The 19,731-nt window shown below is 40.5% G+C and overlaps 1 protein-coding gene across 5 annotated transcripts in view; it reads right to left on the bottom strand.

Moving 5' to 3' along the window:
• The window catches only part of ca10a (carbonic anhydrase Xa), a 321,877-nt gene extending 305,864 nt beyond the window's left edge, over nucleotides 1-16,013 (bottom strand). For 4 of the 5 annotated variants that reach the window (XM_029764666.1, XM_029764668.1, XM_029764669.1 and 1 more), the window contains exons 1-2: nucleotides 15,847-16,013; nucleotides 14,812-15,281 (exon numbers count right to left, since the gene is read on the bottom strand). In XM_029764666.1, coding sequence (XP_029620526.1) covers nucleotides 14,812-14,872 — 61 coding nt within the window. In that variant the 5' untranslated portion in view covers nucleotides 14,873-15,281; nucleotides 15,847-16,013. Of the gene's footprint in view, nucleotides 1-14,811; nucleotides 15,363-15,846 lie in introns of those variants that run through there. The other variant, XM_029764667.1, reaches the window with a different exon arrangement.
• Between the last annotated feature and the right edge of the window lie 3,718 nt (nucleotides 16,014-19,731).

The raw sequence follows: 19,731 nt of genomic DNA, 5'->3' as shown, positions 1-19,731 counted from the left end.
CAGGATCTTGAGACTACTCTGCACTACCTGGTCTCCGCCAACCCCACCTCCTGGAGCCAGCAGCTGGTGTGGGTTGAATACGCCCACAACACCCTTCCCTGCTCTGCCAGGGGCCTATCTCTGTTTGAGTCTTCCCTGGGGTATCAGCCCCCGCTCTTCCCCGAGCAGGAGGAAGAGGTTGTCGTACCTACTACCCAGATGTTTGTCCGCCACTGTTGACGTACCTGGAGGCCCTCCATAAGACCACATCCAGGTATCGATGACAAGCGGATCGCCATTGGACCGCGGCATCAACTTGGGCAGAAGGTATGCCTATCTACCCGGGATCTGCCCCTCCGGGTGGAATCCCGCAAACTCTCCCCCCGGTTTATCGTCCCATTTCCCATCTCCAAGATTATTAGCCCCTCTGCTGTTAGTCTTCTGTTGCCACGTACCCTTCGCATACAGTGAGGGGAAAAAAGTATTTGATCCCCTGCTGATTTTGTACGTTTGCCCAGTGACAAAGAAATGATCAGTCTATAATTTTAATGGTAGGTTTATTTGAACAGTGAGAGACAGAATAACAACAAAAAAATCCAGAAAAACGCATGTCAAAAATGTTATAAATTGATTTGCATTTTAATGAGGGAAATAAGTATTTGACCCCTCTGCAAAACATGACTTAGTACTTGGTGGCAAAACCCTTGTTGGCAGTCACAGAGGTCAGACGTTTCTTGTAGTTGGCCACCAGGTTTGCACACATCTCAGGAGAGATTTTGTCCCACTCCTCTTTGCAGATCTTCTCCAAGTCATTAAGGTTTCGAGGCTGACGTTTGGCAACTCGAACCTTCAGCTCCCTCCACAAATTTTCTATGGGATTAAGGTCTGGAGACTGGCTAGGCCACTCCAGGACCTTAATGTGCTTCTTCTTGAGCCACTCCTTTGTTGCCTTGGCCGTGTGTTTTGGGTCAATGTCATGCTGGAATACCCATCCACGACCCATTTTCAATGCCCGGGCTGAGGGAAGGAGGTTCTCACCCAAGATTTGACGGTACATGGCCCCGTCCATCGTCAGTGGGCAAACGTACAAAATCAGCAGGGGACCAAATACTTTTTTCCCTCACTGTACATGCCACCTTTCATGTGTCCAGAGTCAAACCTATGTCTCACAGCCCTTTGTCTCCTGTTTATAATAAGCATTGTTACTTTGACAGTCTGCATCTGGATCTTACCTAGATTCCTGATACCCTGCCTATCAGGATTATTAATCACACATGATATACAGTACATATACAGTTGAAGTCGGAAGTTTACATACACATAGGTTGGAGTCATTAAAACTCATTTTTCAACCACTCCACAAATTTCTTGTTAACAAACTATGGTTTTGACAAGTTGGTTAGTACGTCTACTTTGTGCATGACAAGTAATTTTTCCAACAATTGTTTACAGACAGATTATTTCACTGGTGGGTCAGACGTTTACATACACTGAGTTGACTGTGCCTTTAAACAGCTTGTAAAATTCCAGAAAATGATGTCATGGCTTTAGAAGCTTCTGATAGGCTAATTGACATAATTTGAGTCAATTGGAGGTATACCTGTGGATGTATTTCAAGGCCTACCTTCAAACTCAGTGCCTCTTTGCTTGACATCATGAGAAAATCAAAAGAAATTAGCCAAGACCTGAGAAGAAAAATTATAGACCACAAGTCTGGTTCATCCTTGGGAGCAATTTCCAAACGCCTGAAGGTACCAAGTTCATCTGTACAAACAATAGTACGCAAGTATAAATACCATGGGACGAAGCAGCCGTCATACCGCTCAGGAAGGAGACGCGTTCTGTCTCCTAGATATGAACGTACTTTGGTGCGAAAAGTGCAAATCAATCCCAGAATAACAGCAAAGGACCTTGTGAAGATGCTGAAGGAAACTATATCTATATCCACAGTAAAACGAGTCCTATATTGACATAACCTGAAAGTCTGCTCAGAAAGGAAGAAGCCACTGCTCCAAAACCGTCATAAAAAAAACAGACTACGGTTTGCAACTGCACACGGGGACAAAGATCGTACTTTTTGGATAAATTTCCTCTGTTCGGATGAAAAAAAATAGAACAGTTTGGCCATAATGACAATCGTCATGTTTGGAGGAAAAAGGGGGAGGCTTGCAAGCCGAAGAACATCCTCCCAACTGTGAAGAACGGGGGTGGCAGCATCATGTTGTTGGGGTGCTTTGCTGCAGGAGGGACTGGTGCACTTCACAAAATGGATGGCATCATGAGGAAGGACAAGACATCAGTCGGGAAGATAAAGCTTGGTCGCAAATGGGTCTTCCAAATGGACAATGACCCCAAGCATACTTCCAAAGTTGTGGCAAAATGGCTTAAGGACAACAAAGTCCAGGTATTGAAGTGGCCATCACAAAGCCCTGACCTCAATCCTATAGAGAATGTGTGGGCAGAACTGAAAAAGTGTGTGCGAGCAAGGAGGCCTACAAACCTGACTCAGTTACACCAGCTCTGACAGGAGGAATGGGCCAAAATTTAGAGGTCGACCGATTAATCGGAATGGCCAATTAATTAGGGCCAATTTTAAGTTTTCATAACAATCGGTAATCGGCATTTTGGGATACCGATCATGGCCGATTACATTGCACTCCACGAGGAGACTGCGTGGCAGGCTGACTACCTGTTATGCGAGTGCAGCAAGGAGCCAAGGTAAGGTGCTAGCTAGCAGTAAACGTATCTTATAAAAAACAATCAATCTTAACATAATCACTAGTTAACTACACATGGTTGATGTTATTACTAGTTTATCTAGCTTGTTCTGTGTTGCATATAATCGATGTGGTGCCTTTTAATTTATCATTGAATCATAGCCGACTTTGCCAAACGGGTGATTTAACAAGCGCATTCGTGAAAAAAGCACTGTCGTTGCACCAATGTATACTTAACCATAAACATCAATGCCTTTCTTAATATCAATACACAGAAGTATATTTGCCAGACTTTCACGTAATTATGACATACCATTGAAGGTTGTGCAATGTAACAGCAATATTTAGACTTATGGATGCCATCCGTTAGATAAAATACAGAACGGTTCCATATTTCACTGAAAGAATAAACGTTTTGTTTTCAAAATGATAGTTTCCGGATTTGACCATATTAATGACCTAAGGCTCGTATTTCTGTGTGTTATTATATTATAATTAAGTCTATGATTTGATAGAGCAGTCTGACTGAGTGGTGGTAGGCAGCAGCAGGCTCGTAAGCATTCATTCAAACAGCACTTTAATGCGTTTGCCAGCAGCTCTTCGCAATGCTTCAAGCATTGCGCTGTTTATGACTTCAAGCCTATCAACTCCCGAGATTAGGCTGGCAATACTAAAGTATCTATTAGAACATCCAATAGTCAAAGGTATATGAAATACAAATGGTATAGAGAGAAATAGTCCTATAATAATTACAACCTAAAACTTCTTACCTGGGAATATTGAAGACTTATTTTAAAAGGAACCACCAGCTTTCATATGTTCTCATGTTCTGAGCAAGGAACTTAAACGTTAGCTTTTTTACATGGCACATGTTGCACTTTTACTTTCTTCTCCAACACTTTGTTTTTGCATTATTTAAACCAAATTGAACATGTTTCATTATATATTTGAGACTAAATTGATTTTATTGATGTATTATATTAAGTTAAAATAAGTGTTTATTCAGTATTGTTGTAATTGTCATTATTATTACAAATATATATATATATATAAAAATCGTCGGTATCGGCTTTTTTTTGGTCCTCCAATAATCGGTATCGGCGATGAAAGAAATAAAAGCTGAAATAAATCATTCTTTCTACTATTATTCTGACATTTCACATTCTTAAAATAAAGTGGTGATCTTAACTGACCTAAGAAAAGGGAATTTTTGCTAGGATTAAATGTTAGGAATTGTGAAAAACAGAGTTTAAATGTATTTGGCTAAGGTGTTTGTAAACTTCTGACTTCAACTGTACATTTTCCTATCCAAATCCTTGCATTTAAGTTGTCCTGATCACACCCAAATTGGGTTTTTATTGTGCTTCAGGGCAATCCAGGGATTCAGCTGGCTGTTCTAGATGCTCTCCTTCCCCATCTCACTTCACACACGGTGGGTCAAGAGTACAGCTTGCCAGACAAGTACATAAATCTTAATCAGCTAACCTGTCAACTACTAAAAAAGGTTAATTCATCTGGTTTAAATGTTTGTTGCAGGACTATCAACAACTTCACCTAGACAGTCCCAAAAAAGACAGCGAAACCTCTCTTGTTCTTCCTCCTCTACCCATGTTGTAGTTGGTAAGAGACAATCGTTAAGTAATGCTCTCCTTCCCCATCTCACGTCACACACGGTGGGTCAAGAGTACAGCTTGCCATACAAGTCCAGAAATCTTAATCAGCTAACCGGTCAAGTCCTTAAGAAGGTTTATTCATTGGTTTTGAATGTTGCAGAATCATCCAGGGCTTCTACTAGCCAGTCCCACCTCCAGAGCAGAGAGCACAGATGTTCTCCATGTCCATCCTGTTACTCTACCAGACAAGGTAAGAGCGGTTATGTAGTAACTAAAGAGCACACACAGACAACATGCACACGACAGGGACACGCTCGCTCATCAGTGCTAGTTTACTTACAATGAGCAGAAATTATACTCATCATGTTCCGTCTTGGTAACTGAAGATTAAAACTATCCTTAAAATATGCATTGTAGTGTGTATGTTTAAGAAAATCAAGTACTATCTATTTTTGTTTTTTACCTCTGGGTTGACACTGAGTTGGCTTTGAATTTTGCAGATTCATCCAGGGCTTCTACTTGCCAGTCCCAATGGAGCCAAGAGAATCGCAGCTCTCACCCTCCCATTCCCTGCTCTAGACCAGAGATGTTTGCCATGAATAATTTCAGTAAGTGGATTGTTCCACGAAATGTGTGCCTTTTGATTCTCTCTGATACTTTATGTATAAATGATGCACTAATTCAAAAGGCACCTATTTTGTGGAACGACTAAAATTTACTACAAAATTTAAACTTGTGTTAAAGTTAAACACTGAATCCATTAGAATATTATTGAAACGTTGAACTATATGTATTATTGCAAGTTAAATTTCACTTTTTTTTGCAATCACAATCTTGTCTGTCAGGATCCTCTTGCGTGTGACAACCCCATATTTCTACAGTGTCAACAAAATGTTCTCATTTCAGAAATGTGTCCGAACTAAATTGGTGGAGATATTGGAGGAGGTGAAACGTGTTGGGAGATCAGAGCCTCAAGACTCTTTGAGTTCCATGTCAAGAGAATGAAGACAGAGCAAGACTTTGAGCAACTAGAGAAGCAGCTCCAAATTGTGGATGTACAGAATCTGACGGTGAAATTGAATTTATTTTGACATGTCATTTACACTGTAGATTTAGCCAGCATTTTTCACACTACCTAAAGCGATACAATTAGTTAATTCCACTCTTACAAGCAATGCCTGTAGAATATTTTTTTAAATTAGTCATTCTGAGACAGTGCATTACTGCATAACTACCGGTGTCTCTTGACACAGATTGCAAGGTTAAGCCAAATTGGTGGTAAGGACAAAGGACTGTGCCAACAAGGTCATGGACAGCTTTGTCATATCTCTAGAATGGATCCAATAAGAAAGTAATTTTAAAGGTATCATTAGTGATACAAACGGTCTGCAACAAAGACAGTAAACCCAAGAGCCTTATCTACTCAGCAGTTTGAAAGTGTTCAATTCATATAGTACATCCTATGTGTGCTTGACTTTCAGGCTCTTTACCAATGGCCTGATGTCCTTGTTCAACTTCAACGGCCATCACGCAAAGCAGGGATTAGGAAACACAACTGTGTACTCTGTTGTCAACGGTACCTACAAACATGTCATTATTCTGTAGTATATTTTGTATTAATAACTGGGTGGTATGAGCCCTGAAAGCTGATTGGCTAACAGCCATGGTATATTTAAGCAATAATACATGAGAGTCCATGTGTTATGATGACATTTTTGTCATGGATGTGAGTGTCATAGCCATAAAAGCAAAGTCCTCTGGGTTTTGTGTTACCGTATCCAGACAATACAACACTACATGGCTCTTATGCGTTGTGCATAAGAAAAGTCTTTACCAAACCCTCCCATTGCTTAAAGGGTCACTAAGGTCACACAATCAAAATGACCTGCTCTGTCTGTTTTAATAGGCTAGATTCTTATTTTGTCTTCTAAACCAATTATTCATTTGCATGGTGGTAATTTGTGTGGTCCCTTTTTGAGAAGAATGGTTTTAGGAGCTTGGCAATTTAGAATGAGCTGTTCATGTGACCTTAATGGCCTTTTAACCTACTGGCGCTCATGTTCTAAAAATGTATAATGGTCCACCCAGCGTGACATTTTCTCAAATTATTTTTATTTTGCTATGCTGTAGCCCGAAATGCTTAAATGTATAACGGTCCGCCCAACGTGACATTTTCTCAAATTCTGTAAAAAAAAAATAGTTTTGCTATGATGTAGACCTAATAAATGCTTTACCATTTATTTTTTTCATTAGACCAGATTCTCTAGTTTGTCATTATGCTGGTTTTGTTTAGCTTTCTGGCCTGTTATCAATTAGACCTTATTATTACTTAATTTCATCACACAGCCTACTAGTCATGCATTTAAATGCAGTCAAGCATTCTCTTGAATAATTAGCCTACAGTATACAATGTCCTAAATAATAATAATAATAATAATAATAATAATAAAGGCTTTATCATTTTTTTTCATTAGTACAGATCAACTCTCTGGTACACCTATACATTATTTTGTGTTGTTTTCACTGTACCAAGCAATCAGAAAAATATATATAATAGCCTACAGTACTTGTTTGGCTCATGCATGCAGCGCTGGCTCCTTCCTCTTTCTATGAGCTCAAGTCAAATGTCTTCCATACGTCTGACATTTCCTTTGTCTCCTGAGCAACCAGTCGGCTAAACATTCCCACATTTCAAGTTGATTTTTTTACTTGCGGTTTCCGCATACTGATAAATATATTAGGATACAGTGTTCAGAGTTTACCAATGAATGTGATTAAAATAGTCTATTAGGGAGGAGCGAAAGAGACAACTTGCGCCATTCAAACAGGCCCTCGTCTTTTCTACACTGGGTGCAAGTTTGAGCCCGGCCCTAATCAATTGTCAGCCCCTGAGAAGGACAACTTTAACCAAACTTATCTTGTAAATTGATTTTTGTCTATGATAGACATGGAAAAGCAAACACATTTATCCACTTCTAAATTATTCACAATAAATGTAATAAATTATCATTATTACTAAACAACACAAAATAGCCACCACTGGTTAGTGATAAACTGGTGGTGTGAGCCCTGAATGCTGATTTAGGTGCCGTGGGGGAACCTGTAAGATGCTCCTTATCCATTAGTCTTTTCTATAACTTACTGTGTTTATTTTGGTGTTACAGCTGCAGTCAAGAAATGGAACAGCAAGGCCACTGACCATGACATTCAGAGAGCTGTGGCAGACTACCTCAAGCATGCTCCTGGTAGAGCCGGGGGTGGTGGTTTCCACGTCACCACCACACAGGGCCGTTGCTAACGCAACAGAATATATCTATAATTTTGATGGATAATTATTCAATGAATATAATTAATTATATTCATTTGAACTTAACTGCATTTTGTCTGTTATCACTGCACTATATAGTATTCTTTGACTGAATGTTTTGTGAAAATACTGGAGTAGTGTGATTGTTAATAAAAAAAGGTTACAGGCCATGTTTTGGTTGCTGAGTCCATGTGTATAGGCTACAAGTACATACTTTTCAACGACATGAAAAATAAGTATTTTCAACAACATGAAAAATATGAAAAATAAGTCTTTTCAACTTTCACTTTCAACCAAAACCGAACGTACATTAGCCGTCAGGCACAGTCGTCTTTTCAACGTCTTTTTAAGGACAGTTTGCTGGGTGGGTGGGACGTGAAAATTCACGAGCATCATGCTCTCTTCCTCCGTGCAAAGAAATTCGACTGCAACCAGAGACCTGTTTATAATGTAGAGATGCTCATGTCTCTGCCCTGACAATGGGGGTTGTTTTCCTAAAGCCGGGAAGGCAGGCGACAAGCTTAGGCCCAAAATAAGCCCATAGAAACGCATTGGGTTTATTTTAGACAGATTTGGGCGAGAGTGAAACCTCTCGCTTTGTCTCCTCCTCTCTGCAGTGTTTCTCTGTCATCGCTCACTTAGTAACTGACAGACGCCTATGCTATTACTAGATCGCAACAAGATGCATATCGTTCATTCTAGCAGTAGAGGGCTCGACAGACTAGCGAATTGAAACTTTGAAATTAAAAGTAGCCTTGTTAATATAAAGTGGAAAATGTATCTGGCTGATAATGAGTCTGTAACCGGCTGATTCGACAACAGCCAGCGCTAATACAAAACACTGCTACAGTAAGCCATTGACCCGTGTAAAATGTTTTGATGTGGGTTTTCTATTCAGATTATGTCCTGGATCACTGTATTGACCCAGGGGTGTGCTTATCCTTAGGCCTACTGATGATAGATATACTTGATCTGGTGTCTGCAAAACTCAGACAGGCAGCGACATGAAGGGGAGATTCAGTGATGACACATTGATTACTAGCGTGTTCAAAAGACAAGAGGAAAACAAAGTAGCCAATGATTGCATTGGAAATGGCAACTTTCACACTTCCATCAAGACACAGCTGATATGGGATCATGCAAAATAACAGAGGTGCTTCAGGGAACTATGGTCATGTGATGAGTAAGCTTGCCTGAGATGTCCCAGAGAGAAATGCTAAGCTTTAACCCAGGTTTTTTACCCAAAAAGTGAGACTAATAACTGCCAATAGAAGCGTAGTCCTTTTAGGAAGGAATGGATGGGGCTGGGGGCATTAGTAGAGAGGAGAACCATTTGATTTGATTCCAGAGACCTATGTGTGCAATATTAAGAGTTGATGCTGCAGTTTAATCTATCTGTTCAATCTCAGCAAAACCTCACCATGAACAGCTAGATTTCGCTCTGTTGGGAGACGTAGGGATTTTGAGCTGGTTGACATTTACATGAACAGCCCTATTCCCACTACGAGTTATAAAGGAGAGTCTGAGGAGCGGTGTGGCGAAAGAGAATTCTACTTTTCAATTCACATTACATCCTTGCCTTACCTTTCGTTGAGAATGGCAAAGTAATAATTGAGCGTAAATATCACAGTTGCCACTAGCCAGTAACCCCAAACTATTCAATAATTATGGCACTTTTCTTCTAAAACATATTAGACTATTGAATAATGCAACCAAACCATATTACACTCTTGAATAATGCAACAATTCACAAGCATGTATGTGCAGATAATTAAAGAGTTTATTGTAGGCTACATACAATACATTTGAGCCTCAAGACAAAAGCACAGAGATACTATAAATGAACAATTAACCCTCTAATAAGAATATAAAAGTAAAGTAGGCCTACCTTACAACAAACCAGGATTCATTTATTTTTTTTATCAATATCGTGCAAATCATTACATGTGGTAAAAGCAAATTGCGACTGAAAACGTGGGTCATTTTTACCCACAGCCATGAGGCTTTTTAATGAGTATGATGGATTAACTGCCTTATGATGGTCTTTCTATTGGAAAATGTTGTTTCCTGTTTTCCCCAGAGTAGGATAGAAAACAGCACTTGAATCAGACTATTATTTTAGGGATACTATGGTTGGTGCATGTGGCTTTGTGTTAATGTGTATTATTATGTAATTTTAAAAAATCATGTGTTGGTCATTGTTGCGTGTTCTGTCATTGTAAGTCATTGATGATGCATGCTGTGATAAAACAATTTCCCAAATTGGGATTAATAATGTAATACTCTACTCTATTCTATAAGTGAATTCCCCATGACGAGCAGTTTTATATGGAAGCCCATACCCGCCACCAAAAATGATTTGTCAACGTGCACAATTAGTCTATGTTTCAGTCTGATCAACTGTAGCCTACTGATAACAACCAAAGCTGCAGGTAGCCTAGAGAAACCTATGCGCTCTGATCCCATCTAGGCCTGGCCAGGGAAAATGTAAAGTAATGCACAGTGCATTCGGAAAGTATTCAGACCTCTTTCCTTTTTCCACATTTTGTTACTTTACAGCCTTATTATAAAATTGATCAAATATAGTTCACTCATTAACCTACACACAATACCCTATAATGACAAAGCGAAAACTGGTTTATAGAAATGTTTGCATTTCTTATTTACGTAAGTATTCAGTTCCTTTGCTATGAGACTCAAAATTGAGCTCAGGTGCATCCTGTTTCCATTGATCATCCTTGAGATGTTTCAACAACTTGATTAGAGTCCACCTGTGGTAAATTCAATTGATTGGACATGATTTGGAAAGAAACACCTGTTTATATAAGGTCCCACAGTTGTCAGAGCAAAAACCAAGCCATGAGGTCAAAGGAAAGCTCCGAGACAGGATTGTGTCGAGGCACAGATCTGGGGAAGGGTATCAAAAGATTTCTGCAGCATTGGAGGTCCCCATGAACACAGTGGCCTCCATCATTCTTAAATTGAAGAAGTTTGGAACCACCAAGACTCTTCCTAGAGCTGGCTGCCCGGCCAAACTGAGCAATCACGGGGAGAACGGTCTTGGTCAGGGAGGTGACCAAGAACCCGATGGTCACTCTGACAGAGCTCCAGAGTTCCTCTGTGGAGATGGGAGAAACTTCCAGAAGGACAATCATCTCTGCAGCGCTCCACCAATCAGACATTTATGGTAGAGTGACCAGATGGAAGCCACTCCTCAGTAAAAGGGACATGACAGCCCGCTTGGAGTTTGCCAAAAGGCACCAAAAGGACTCTCAGACCATGAGAAACAAGATTCTCTGGTCTGGTGAAGGGTTATAATGAAACCAAGATTGAACTCTGGCCTGAATACCAAGCGTCACGTCTGGAGGAAACCTGGCACCATCCCTACGTTGAAGCATGGTAGAGGCAGCATCATGCTGTGGGATGTTTTTCAACAGCAGGGACTGGGAGACTAGTCAGGCGTGAGGGCAAGATGAACGAAGCAAAGTACAGAGAGATCCTTGATGAAAACCAGAGTGCTCAGGACCTCAGACAGGGGGTGAAGGTTCACCTTCCAACAGGACAACAACCCTAAGCACACAGCCAAGACAATGCAGGAGTGGCTTCGGGACAAGTCTCTGAATGTCCTTGAGTGGCCCAGCCAGAGCCCGGACTTGAACCAGAACGAGAGAGACCTGAAAATAGCTGTGCAGTGACACTCCCCATCAAACCTGATATAGCTTGAGAAGATATGCAGAGAAGAATGGGAGAAACTCCCCAAATACAGGTGTGCCAAGCTTGTAGTCATACCCAAGAAGACTCAATGCTGTAATCGCTGCTGAAGGTGCTTCAACAAATTACTGAGTAAAGGGCCTGAATACTTATGTGAATGTGATAGTTCAGTTTTGTATTTTTTTTAATAAATTTGCACATAAAAATATAACCTGTTTTTGCTTTGTCATTAAGGGGTATTGTGTGTAGATTCATGAGGAAAAATACAAAATAATCAATTTTAGAATAAGGCTATGATGTAACAAAATGTGGAAGAAGTCAATAGGTCTGAATACTTTCCAAATGCACAGTATTTATAGCCTAAAATAGGCCCATTTATTTGTGTTCTGAGAAAATGTGAATGTGATCAAATTTGGTTTATATTCACACTTCGGGTGGGCCTTTTAATAATATTGCAGATGCAAAGGCCTACACAATGGAACCCTGCATACAGCGAGCTCAGCCCTGTTCGTTTTTGTCCAATCACAGTTGTTGTCTCTGTCTGTGTAAGGGTTGTAATGTTTCCATCATCCCAGGGCCAGGAGTTTTTCCAGGAGTTTTTTTTTTAAAAACCATATGACCTGATTAGACAAATAATCTGGTCCCATCATAGCCCATATAAAACCGTTGATTTATTACGATGTCATACGCTACAACTAGGGTCCAGAGTGGGTTAGGTTAGCCTAGTACAAGATCAGGAAAAACTCTGGGCCCCAGGCAAACAATTTCACCCCCACCACTCTTGGACCTGTGGTGCCACCTCTGAATTCACCACACAATTTTCCCAATGACAAAAACATATTCTATTTTTCATATCCTATATCTACATTTGACAAGTTTCTGGTGGTGGGGATGGGGATGGCCATTCATAGTTTTACTTGTCTCAGTGCAGCTGGCAGCTGCTGCAACAATTTCAGAATGCAACAGTCTGTCACTGCAATTTCAGGTAAAAACTCAATAAAACAAGTCTCAATTATTACGAAAATGTCTATACAATTCCAGCTTTTCAAGAACATTTCTCTGCTATTACCATTTATATTGTAGGAGTGTTGGCTCAGCGTTACAATTCTGTTTACACTGCTGTGCTTCAAGTGGGGCAACTGTCGGCGAGTGTCGTGCACTACCTCCGGAGGTAGCGGTAAAGATGTACTGTAGCAAATATGCAAGTTCACATTTGAGATTTTTTACGAAAAGTATAGTAAGTGTGAAAAGGCTCTTAAGTGGATAGAAAGGCATCAGCATGTAGTTGAACAAAATGAGAATAGAGAAGAAAATGGTTTACTTGGCACTCACAGTCAACGGAAAGCCTCGCCGTATCCGACAAGACAATTGAGGATAAGTGAGACTTGTTTTGTTCTCACTTTGAGAAATGACAGTCTACAACAATGTTATTTCTGAAAGTGTCAAAGCCTCAAACCAAATAGTCAGTTGTAGGCCTATTGTGGTCTCATGATACAGCTGACACAGTCCCAGGGTTGGCTGTTTTTATTGTAGAGATTAAACAAATGCTTAAACCATCTAGATCGATAACTTTCAGCAGTTCAATGATAATCATTTATCTCCCTTTTTTTTAGATCAATATGGCATTGTATTTAAATTTAGCTCAGATAGGTAGAGTCCCATATTATATGAAACATTTTACTGATGGAATTTTGTTAACAAAATGTAAGGCAGAATGACACATAATGTATGTCTTTGACAGCTAATTAGTTTATATTTTGTTCCGATGCTAAAACAGAGTTGGCTCGTCTCAATTGGCTGGTTTTGGAGATGCTGTGTATGCCTATACTGTGGTAGTACGGTGGCCAGATATTGGTCCCATGATGTAAAGTTGTAAAATTGGGGTTGTGCCTATTGTATCAATTTAGGAGTTTAAGCCATGTAATGCAGTACTTTTTCAAACCATTAAACTTTTACATAATCAAGCTGATCATCATAATGTGTCTTCAATGACCTTTTACAGAAAGGAGCAGTCTGACCAGGTTTAAAGGTAAGCTGTCCAGTCTCCAATGTTACGTAGGCTAATCTCCTTGACTACATTCCATGTGGTATCAAATGCATTGACCTGCGTGCGTGGTCCTTTATAACTATCCTATAATCCTCATTTAGTCAAGCTATAGGGAACATGTGGAAGTTCCAAAGCACAGCCCTGCGTAATTCACGTGCTCACAGATCTGAGTGAAAGGGAAGGAGGGAGAGTGAGGTTTTGAGCACATCCAAGTCACAAATACGCCTATCCCTGGTCGTCACAGGAAACGACTGGGCGCACGCCTCTAAAGTATAGCACTCGACCCCTCAACGGGTACCTGCTTCAATAATACGCTATAAGAGTAACACCGGATTTTGATACAAGAACAGGCATGTAGTCTATACCAACAATATTACATTCCATTTCTCCAATGTTGGTATAACAAATTGTTGGCAGATGAGCAGGTGGATTTGCATTGCAGAGTGATGATGGATCTAGCCTAATGCATTTGACCTAATAGTCAACGGGAGTACTCATGATGGCACAACCCAGCAGCGCATCACCACAACCAGCGCTCACTGATGCGCTTTTGATCTAACTCGAAATAACGTGATACTATAGCCCCGAGCCTCACATGATAAAGAGAAGTCAATACTGTTCCTATATACTACGCAGGCATACCCACTCACATTAACAGTATAATAGCTGTAATAGTTCTGGAACAGCCATTGCGCCATGGTCAGTGCATGTGTGCCCATTTAGCCCACTCCACTGAACCCTCTATTGATGTCACTGTGGTGGTTATTCATACACGTGTAGCACTGTCTCGTTATAACAGTTCAACAGTAGTGGTAGCCTAATACTACACTATCACTTTCCATTCATCATTTAACGAAATACACCCCAATTTCCCCCGATGCAAAATTGGGCAAACGTCAGCCCTGAGCCTGAACCTGTCAAAGAAATATGTCGAATAAATTATAATATAGATATAGATAATTTTTTTTACGAAATCATTCTCACACAACCTCTGTCCTGGTGATCATACGTTCAGTTGACCCTTTCTAATTGAAATCAGTTTTTAACACATGCATAACTCAAAACTGCACTTAAAATACACCACAAACACAATTTGGCCTACAATATAGGCTAACAATGTATAGGCTGTCCCATATCTATTCCGAGGGACATTCACAGACCACAACTGATGAGATCCGAGTTTCAGGCAAATTCTGCCCGTAAATGTCTTCGTTCTCAGATGAATCATATCAATAGATCCTATATCAATTGGCCTATCAATTGATCCAACCATCAACGGCACACATAATTCGTTACGTTTTCATTCATTTCAACATTTTCAGCAACATTTTACAACTTCGTTACCAAATCTCCCTCCCTCCGTTCTCATCCAATGCACGTGCCCTTTTCTCCGTCTCACAACGGACCCATCAAGAATATAAATGACTGAAAACGTACCTGATATACAGATGATGAAATTGGCGTGAAGAATAATAAATAGTTCCCATATAATATCCATTTTCTGTCTTCATGCCAGGTGCATTACGCTCGGTAAAAACAGGGGTAGCCTATCAGTTGCCGATGTCGAGTCCTCCCAGTCTGTAGCCCGCTGCACACCTTCCAAGAGGTATTTTCCACGCCAGACTCATAGCAAGATCTATCTCCAAGTCATGACGCCACACTCTCCCACAAAACAACAATCCCAGATGACAGAACCACTGAACTTTAGACCCAGATATAGAACGAAAGGTAGAATCCTGGAAGCAAAAGTCAGTTGGTAGGCTATTCACACAGTAGTAGAGTTCCTATGTGCCCCGCCAAGACCGTCCATAAATGTGCTCCTTCCTTGCGTCAGTTGCGATTTGAAAAGATGAGTTTCAGTCATTCCGTGTAAACACAACCATGGTCGAAGTATCTTCCTCGTTATCCTGGAACGAGAGACAGTTAAACTTAGTTATAGATCAGACAGAGGAATAACCTAGTTTAAAAATATCTGCTTAACTCCATAACTATGAATGGTAAAACTCAGTGGGGGGGGTAAAACTCAGCGTGTGGACAGGAGAGCAGGGGAGCCTGGGCGTTCATCTGCAAGGGGGCGTGCTTCGCTCATTTTCACTGTTCAACCGGAGGGTACAGGACGTGCCAAGCGCGCTGTCGCGCATCTCACGCCTACATACACATAGGCTTCTACACACTAAATTTCATGAAAACTTTACGAACCCCTCATAATCTATTAGAATGTTTGATAACACCTTCAAGAATATAAATCACTAATACTTCACACATCAATCCCTGCACTACGATCAAGTTTGAGCCATCAGCACACAGAGGCGCCCCCCCTTATCAACGCAGCCCGGTGCCCACTCACAGGTCCCGCCAAGCAACACACTGACGCAGTTCACAACACCTGCGCTGTAGCTGTGAAAATAACCATCTACAGGCTAAACTTAGCCTACATCCTATACACAAATACCAAGAGTGAGGGATACCTACCGTTCTTGAGAAAAATGTAAAATCAAAATACTGTTATCCTAATGTAAAATGAAGAATCTGACTGATGCTATCGAGTCCCCAAAAACTACCACACGGAGTTTAAAAGTGAGTACAATTGTTGATTTTGTCCTTTTTTTATCCCGACGTGAAAAATTGTGACGGTAGTCTTCTGGCACGCGAGTACCAGGCTATGCCACGAGCCCAGGGAGAGAGCTTCCAGATTAGCAGACGTCAGAAAAGGATGCGCGGGCACGTGTGGTGCTCCATGCGCGCGCACGCGGACACAGGTGGATGGGAGACTGTGGCCCAGCCCTCGTGGTAAGGGCAGAAGCTGGTTTGAGAGAAAGAGAGAGCGAGGGGCAATAGCATTGCTACCTGTGTCATTATCATTATTTAATTATTGTTCTCAATTAATGCACCACACAACCAATAAACAAAGCATAACGACTTCAGGCACTTAAATATCAGGGTTTGCGGTTTTAACACCACAATAAATGTACTACGTCAATCTCGACAAAGAGAACATACATCCCTCCTACTTTGTAGGCCTACCCAGTATTGAAGGCTTGATTTGACAATCTCTGAATGTCATTAAACTTTTTGGTGTTTTGTAACGCTTGTGGAATAAAGTCTGTGGGTAAATACGTAGTGCATATAAAAATAACTTTGGCGGTTAAATTCCCATGTACTGAATACAAAATACAAGTTACATTTATTTCCATCGCATTTTAAACTCTAGGCTTACTGATGGTTTGCGCACATTTGTACCCACTCTGGTATTGGCATGTGCGCTCTAGACAACAGCTCGCAGATACAATGTGGGTATAGCCTGCATGATGAGATAATTATGGACAAAAGTGCGAGATTAGTGTAATCATCATGTCATATTTACTGAAAAGAGCATCAAGCTCATCACCGTGCAGTTTCACTACCCTGTGAAGTTCATCATCATTTATTTATCTGTAGCCTAATAAACTGCATGCTTTCCCATGATGTAGTGGCATTTTTTATCCGACATGTACTTCACTTACATAAAAAGGTTGCATGGAAACCTGGTTAATGTCAAGACATTTTGAGGATAATGGAATTACGTTTGGGACAAACGTGCGCATGCCTAAAGGATACTTTTGAAGTAGCCTAATCATATTAAGACATTGTGACTCGTGTTTATGCCACATATAAAAGGTAACACATTTCAAAAGTTATGACAAATATTTAGTCTATATTGAATCGTTATGTTCTAGGTAGGCGAAGAATAGCCGCTCAGATTGGAGAGGAGGCAGAGCGCACTTTAAGGTTTCCTGAATAACTGTGGCTGCCGCGAACATAATGTGGCCACATTATTATAGGAGGAATTGGGAGAATGATGATCTGCAACTGACAGTGCATCTCGGTATCAGAAGTAAAAATACAGCCAGACTGGCCTGATAGTGTGCCTTTCTAGACCCAATAAACTGTCGAGAGTAGACCCACAACTGAGCCAAATGGAATTAAACATTAAAATCACAGGGATTTTGCACCTTTATTCAAAAGACAGAGGGCAGGATAGACAGTTAGACTGGTAGACTATATTGACCTGTGGTCTGTGGAGGCTCCACAGAGGAGGAAGGGGAGGACCATCCTCCTCAGTGAATTTGATAAAAAAAAAATAAAAAAAAACAGTGAAACATTTAAAAAGTTATCCTTTTTAGATCAAGTATACTAAATATGTTCATGTCACCAAATAATTGATTAAAACACACTGTTTTGCAATGAAGGTCTACATGTAGCCGCAACAGCACTCATTAGGGTAGCACCGTGGTTTAGCAGGACGACAGCTAGCTTCCGTCCTCCTCTGGGTACATTGAATTCAATGCAAAACCAAGGAGGCTCATGGTTCTCACCCCCTTCCATAGATTTACACAGTAATTATGACAATTTCCAGAGGACGTCCTCCAACCTATCAGAGCTCTTGCAGCATGAACTGACATGTTGTCCACCAAATCAAAGCATCAGAGAATTAATCTAGTATTGAAAGCTACAACTAGTTAGCACTGCAGTGCATAAAATGTGGTGAGTAGTTGACTCAAAGAGAGAGAAAGACAATAGTTGAACAGTTTTGAACAAATTAATTTCTTAAAAAATGGAGATGTGAGAGAGAGAGAGATTTAGTATTTTTTTCACTTTCACTTACTTGGCTAGCAAATGCATTAAGCTAGTTTAGCCTACTCAAACACCTGGTTCAAACAGAGGGATGCTATGTTAGCTAGCCTTCTATGACTATCCAACACAACACTGGAATTCTTCCAAGGCAATGTAAGCTGTTGATTTCACGAATTTATTGCCACAGGGGCCCGCCGGTGTAACTGCCAAACTGCTTACTGACTGTACACTGTACTGCATGATTTTAGCGGGTTTACTAATGCGTTAGTTATATCAGCTATGTTGACTATGATGTTACTTTAGCTAATATGGTGAGAACGATGTAGGTGTTTGTAGTGGTTCTGATATGGTTTGGCTTGGAAAGGTTTGTTTGCCTGGTCATATACAGCTGATGTGTTGTGCATTGAAGTCCACAAGTAAAGGGAAAAGGTGAGAGGAGGAGAGCGCGTAGATGCAAGAAGGAATACAATGTGTCTGCAATGAAAGTGAACTGTGTTTACATGTGATCAGGGATTTATTAATTCCACCGTTTCTGTTGAAAATAGTTTCTTAAACGGAAGCAAACGGAACAGGGATAAACATACCTACATTTGTCCAATATAAACTCTCGTTTCAAATTGTTAGACTAATGATTAAAACCTAGATCAGCAAGATGCAGGCAAGTGTCACTGTCTATCTGTCACCTCCAATTTTCTCACTACAGGTGCGCACCTACGTTGTAAACTTTCATTCATAATCTAGGTTATAGCAACATCATGATGGGTTGAGTATCATGTAGTAGCCTATACGTATCGATGTTAAATTGAACTGGGTGAATGGAATATGAATGACAATCATCCAGTATACTGTAAAATAAATATGGCCATTCTCATGAAATAATATAATCGTCCTCCCTCATCTTAAACAGCACCGACCGCCACTGCCTGTGGTACTATAAAAGTTAGGGCATGTACAAGCATAGTGCATAAGCGAAGTACCAAAACACCTTGATATAAGGGAGGGGCATGCAAGCAGATGAGGATTTTTGTTGTTGTTGCTGTATTTATTAGTGATCCACTCTTCCTGGGGTCCAAACACATTATGCACTCACATCACACATAAAACAAAGTTATCATATAACAATATTACACATCATATAACAATATTACACAACTACATATCTACAATACAAAATGTATAATACCACCATACAACAATATACAATGAAAGGGTGTGTAGAGTGCATGTGTCTGTACCTGTGTCTGTGTATCTCTTTGAAGTCCCCGCTGTTCCGTAAGGTGTGTTTTTATCATTTAAAAAAAAATCTGATTCTACTGCTTGCATCAGTTACCTGATGTGGAATAGAGTTCCATGTAATAGGATCTATGTAGTACTGTGCACCTCCCATAGTCTGTTTTTGACTTTGGGATTGTGAAGAGACCTCTGGTGGCATGTCTTGCGAGGTATGCATGGGTGTCCGAGCTGTGTGCTAGTAGTTTAAACAGACACCTCTGTGCATTCAGCATGTCAACACTTCTTACAAAAACAAGTAGTCATGAAGTCAATCTCTCGTCCACTTTGAGCCATTGGAGATTTATATATTTTTTTATTAATGTTAGCTCTTTGTGTACATTGAAGGCCGATCCTTGCTGCCCTGTTCTGAGCAAATTGTACTTTTCCGAGGTCTCTCTTTGTGGCACCTGACCAGACGACTGAAGAGTAGTCCAAGTGCGACAAAACTAGGGCCTATAGGACCTGCCCTGC

The sequence above is a fragment of the Salmo trutta genome, chromosome 10 (genome assembly GCF_901001165.1).
Source record: "Salmo trutta chromosome 10, fSalTru1.1, whole genome shotgun sequence".
Taxonomy (NCBI): domain Eukaryota; kingdom Metazoa; phylum Chordata; class Actinopteri; order Salmoniformes; family Salmonidae; genus Salmo; species Salmo trutta.
Note: the sequence above shows the minus strand (reverse complement) of the source record. Positions and strands in the feature narration are given on the sequence as shown.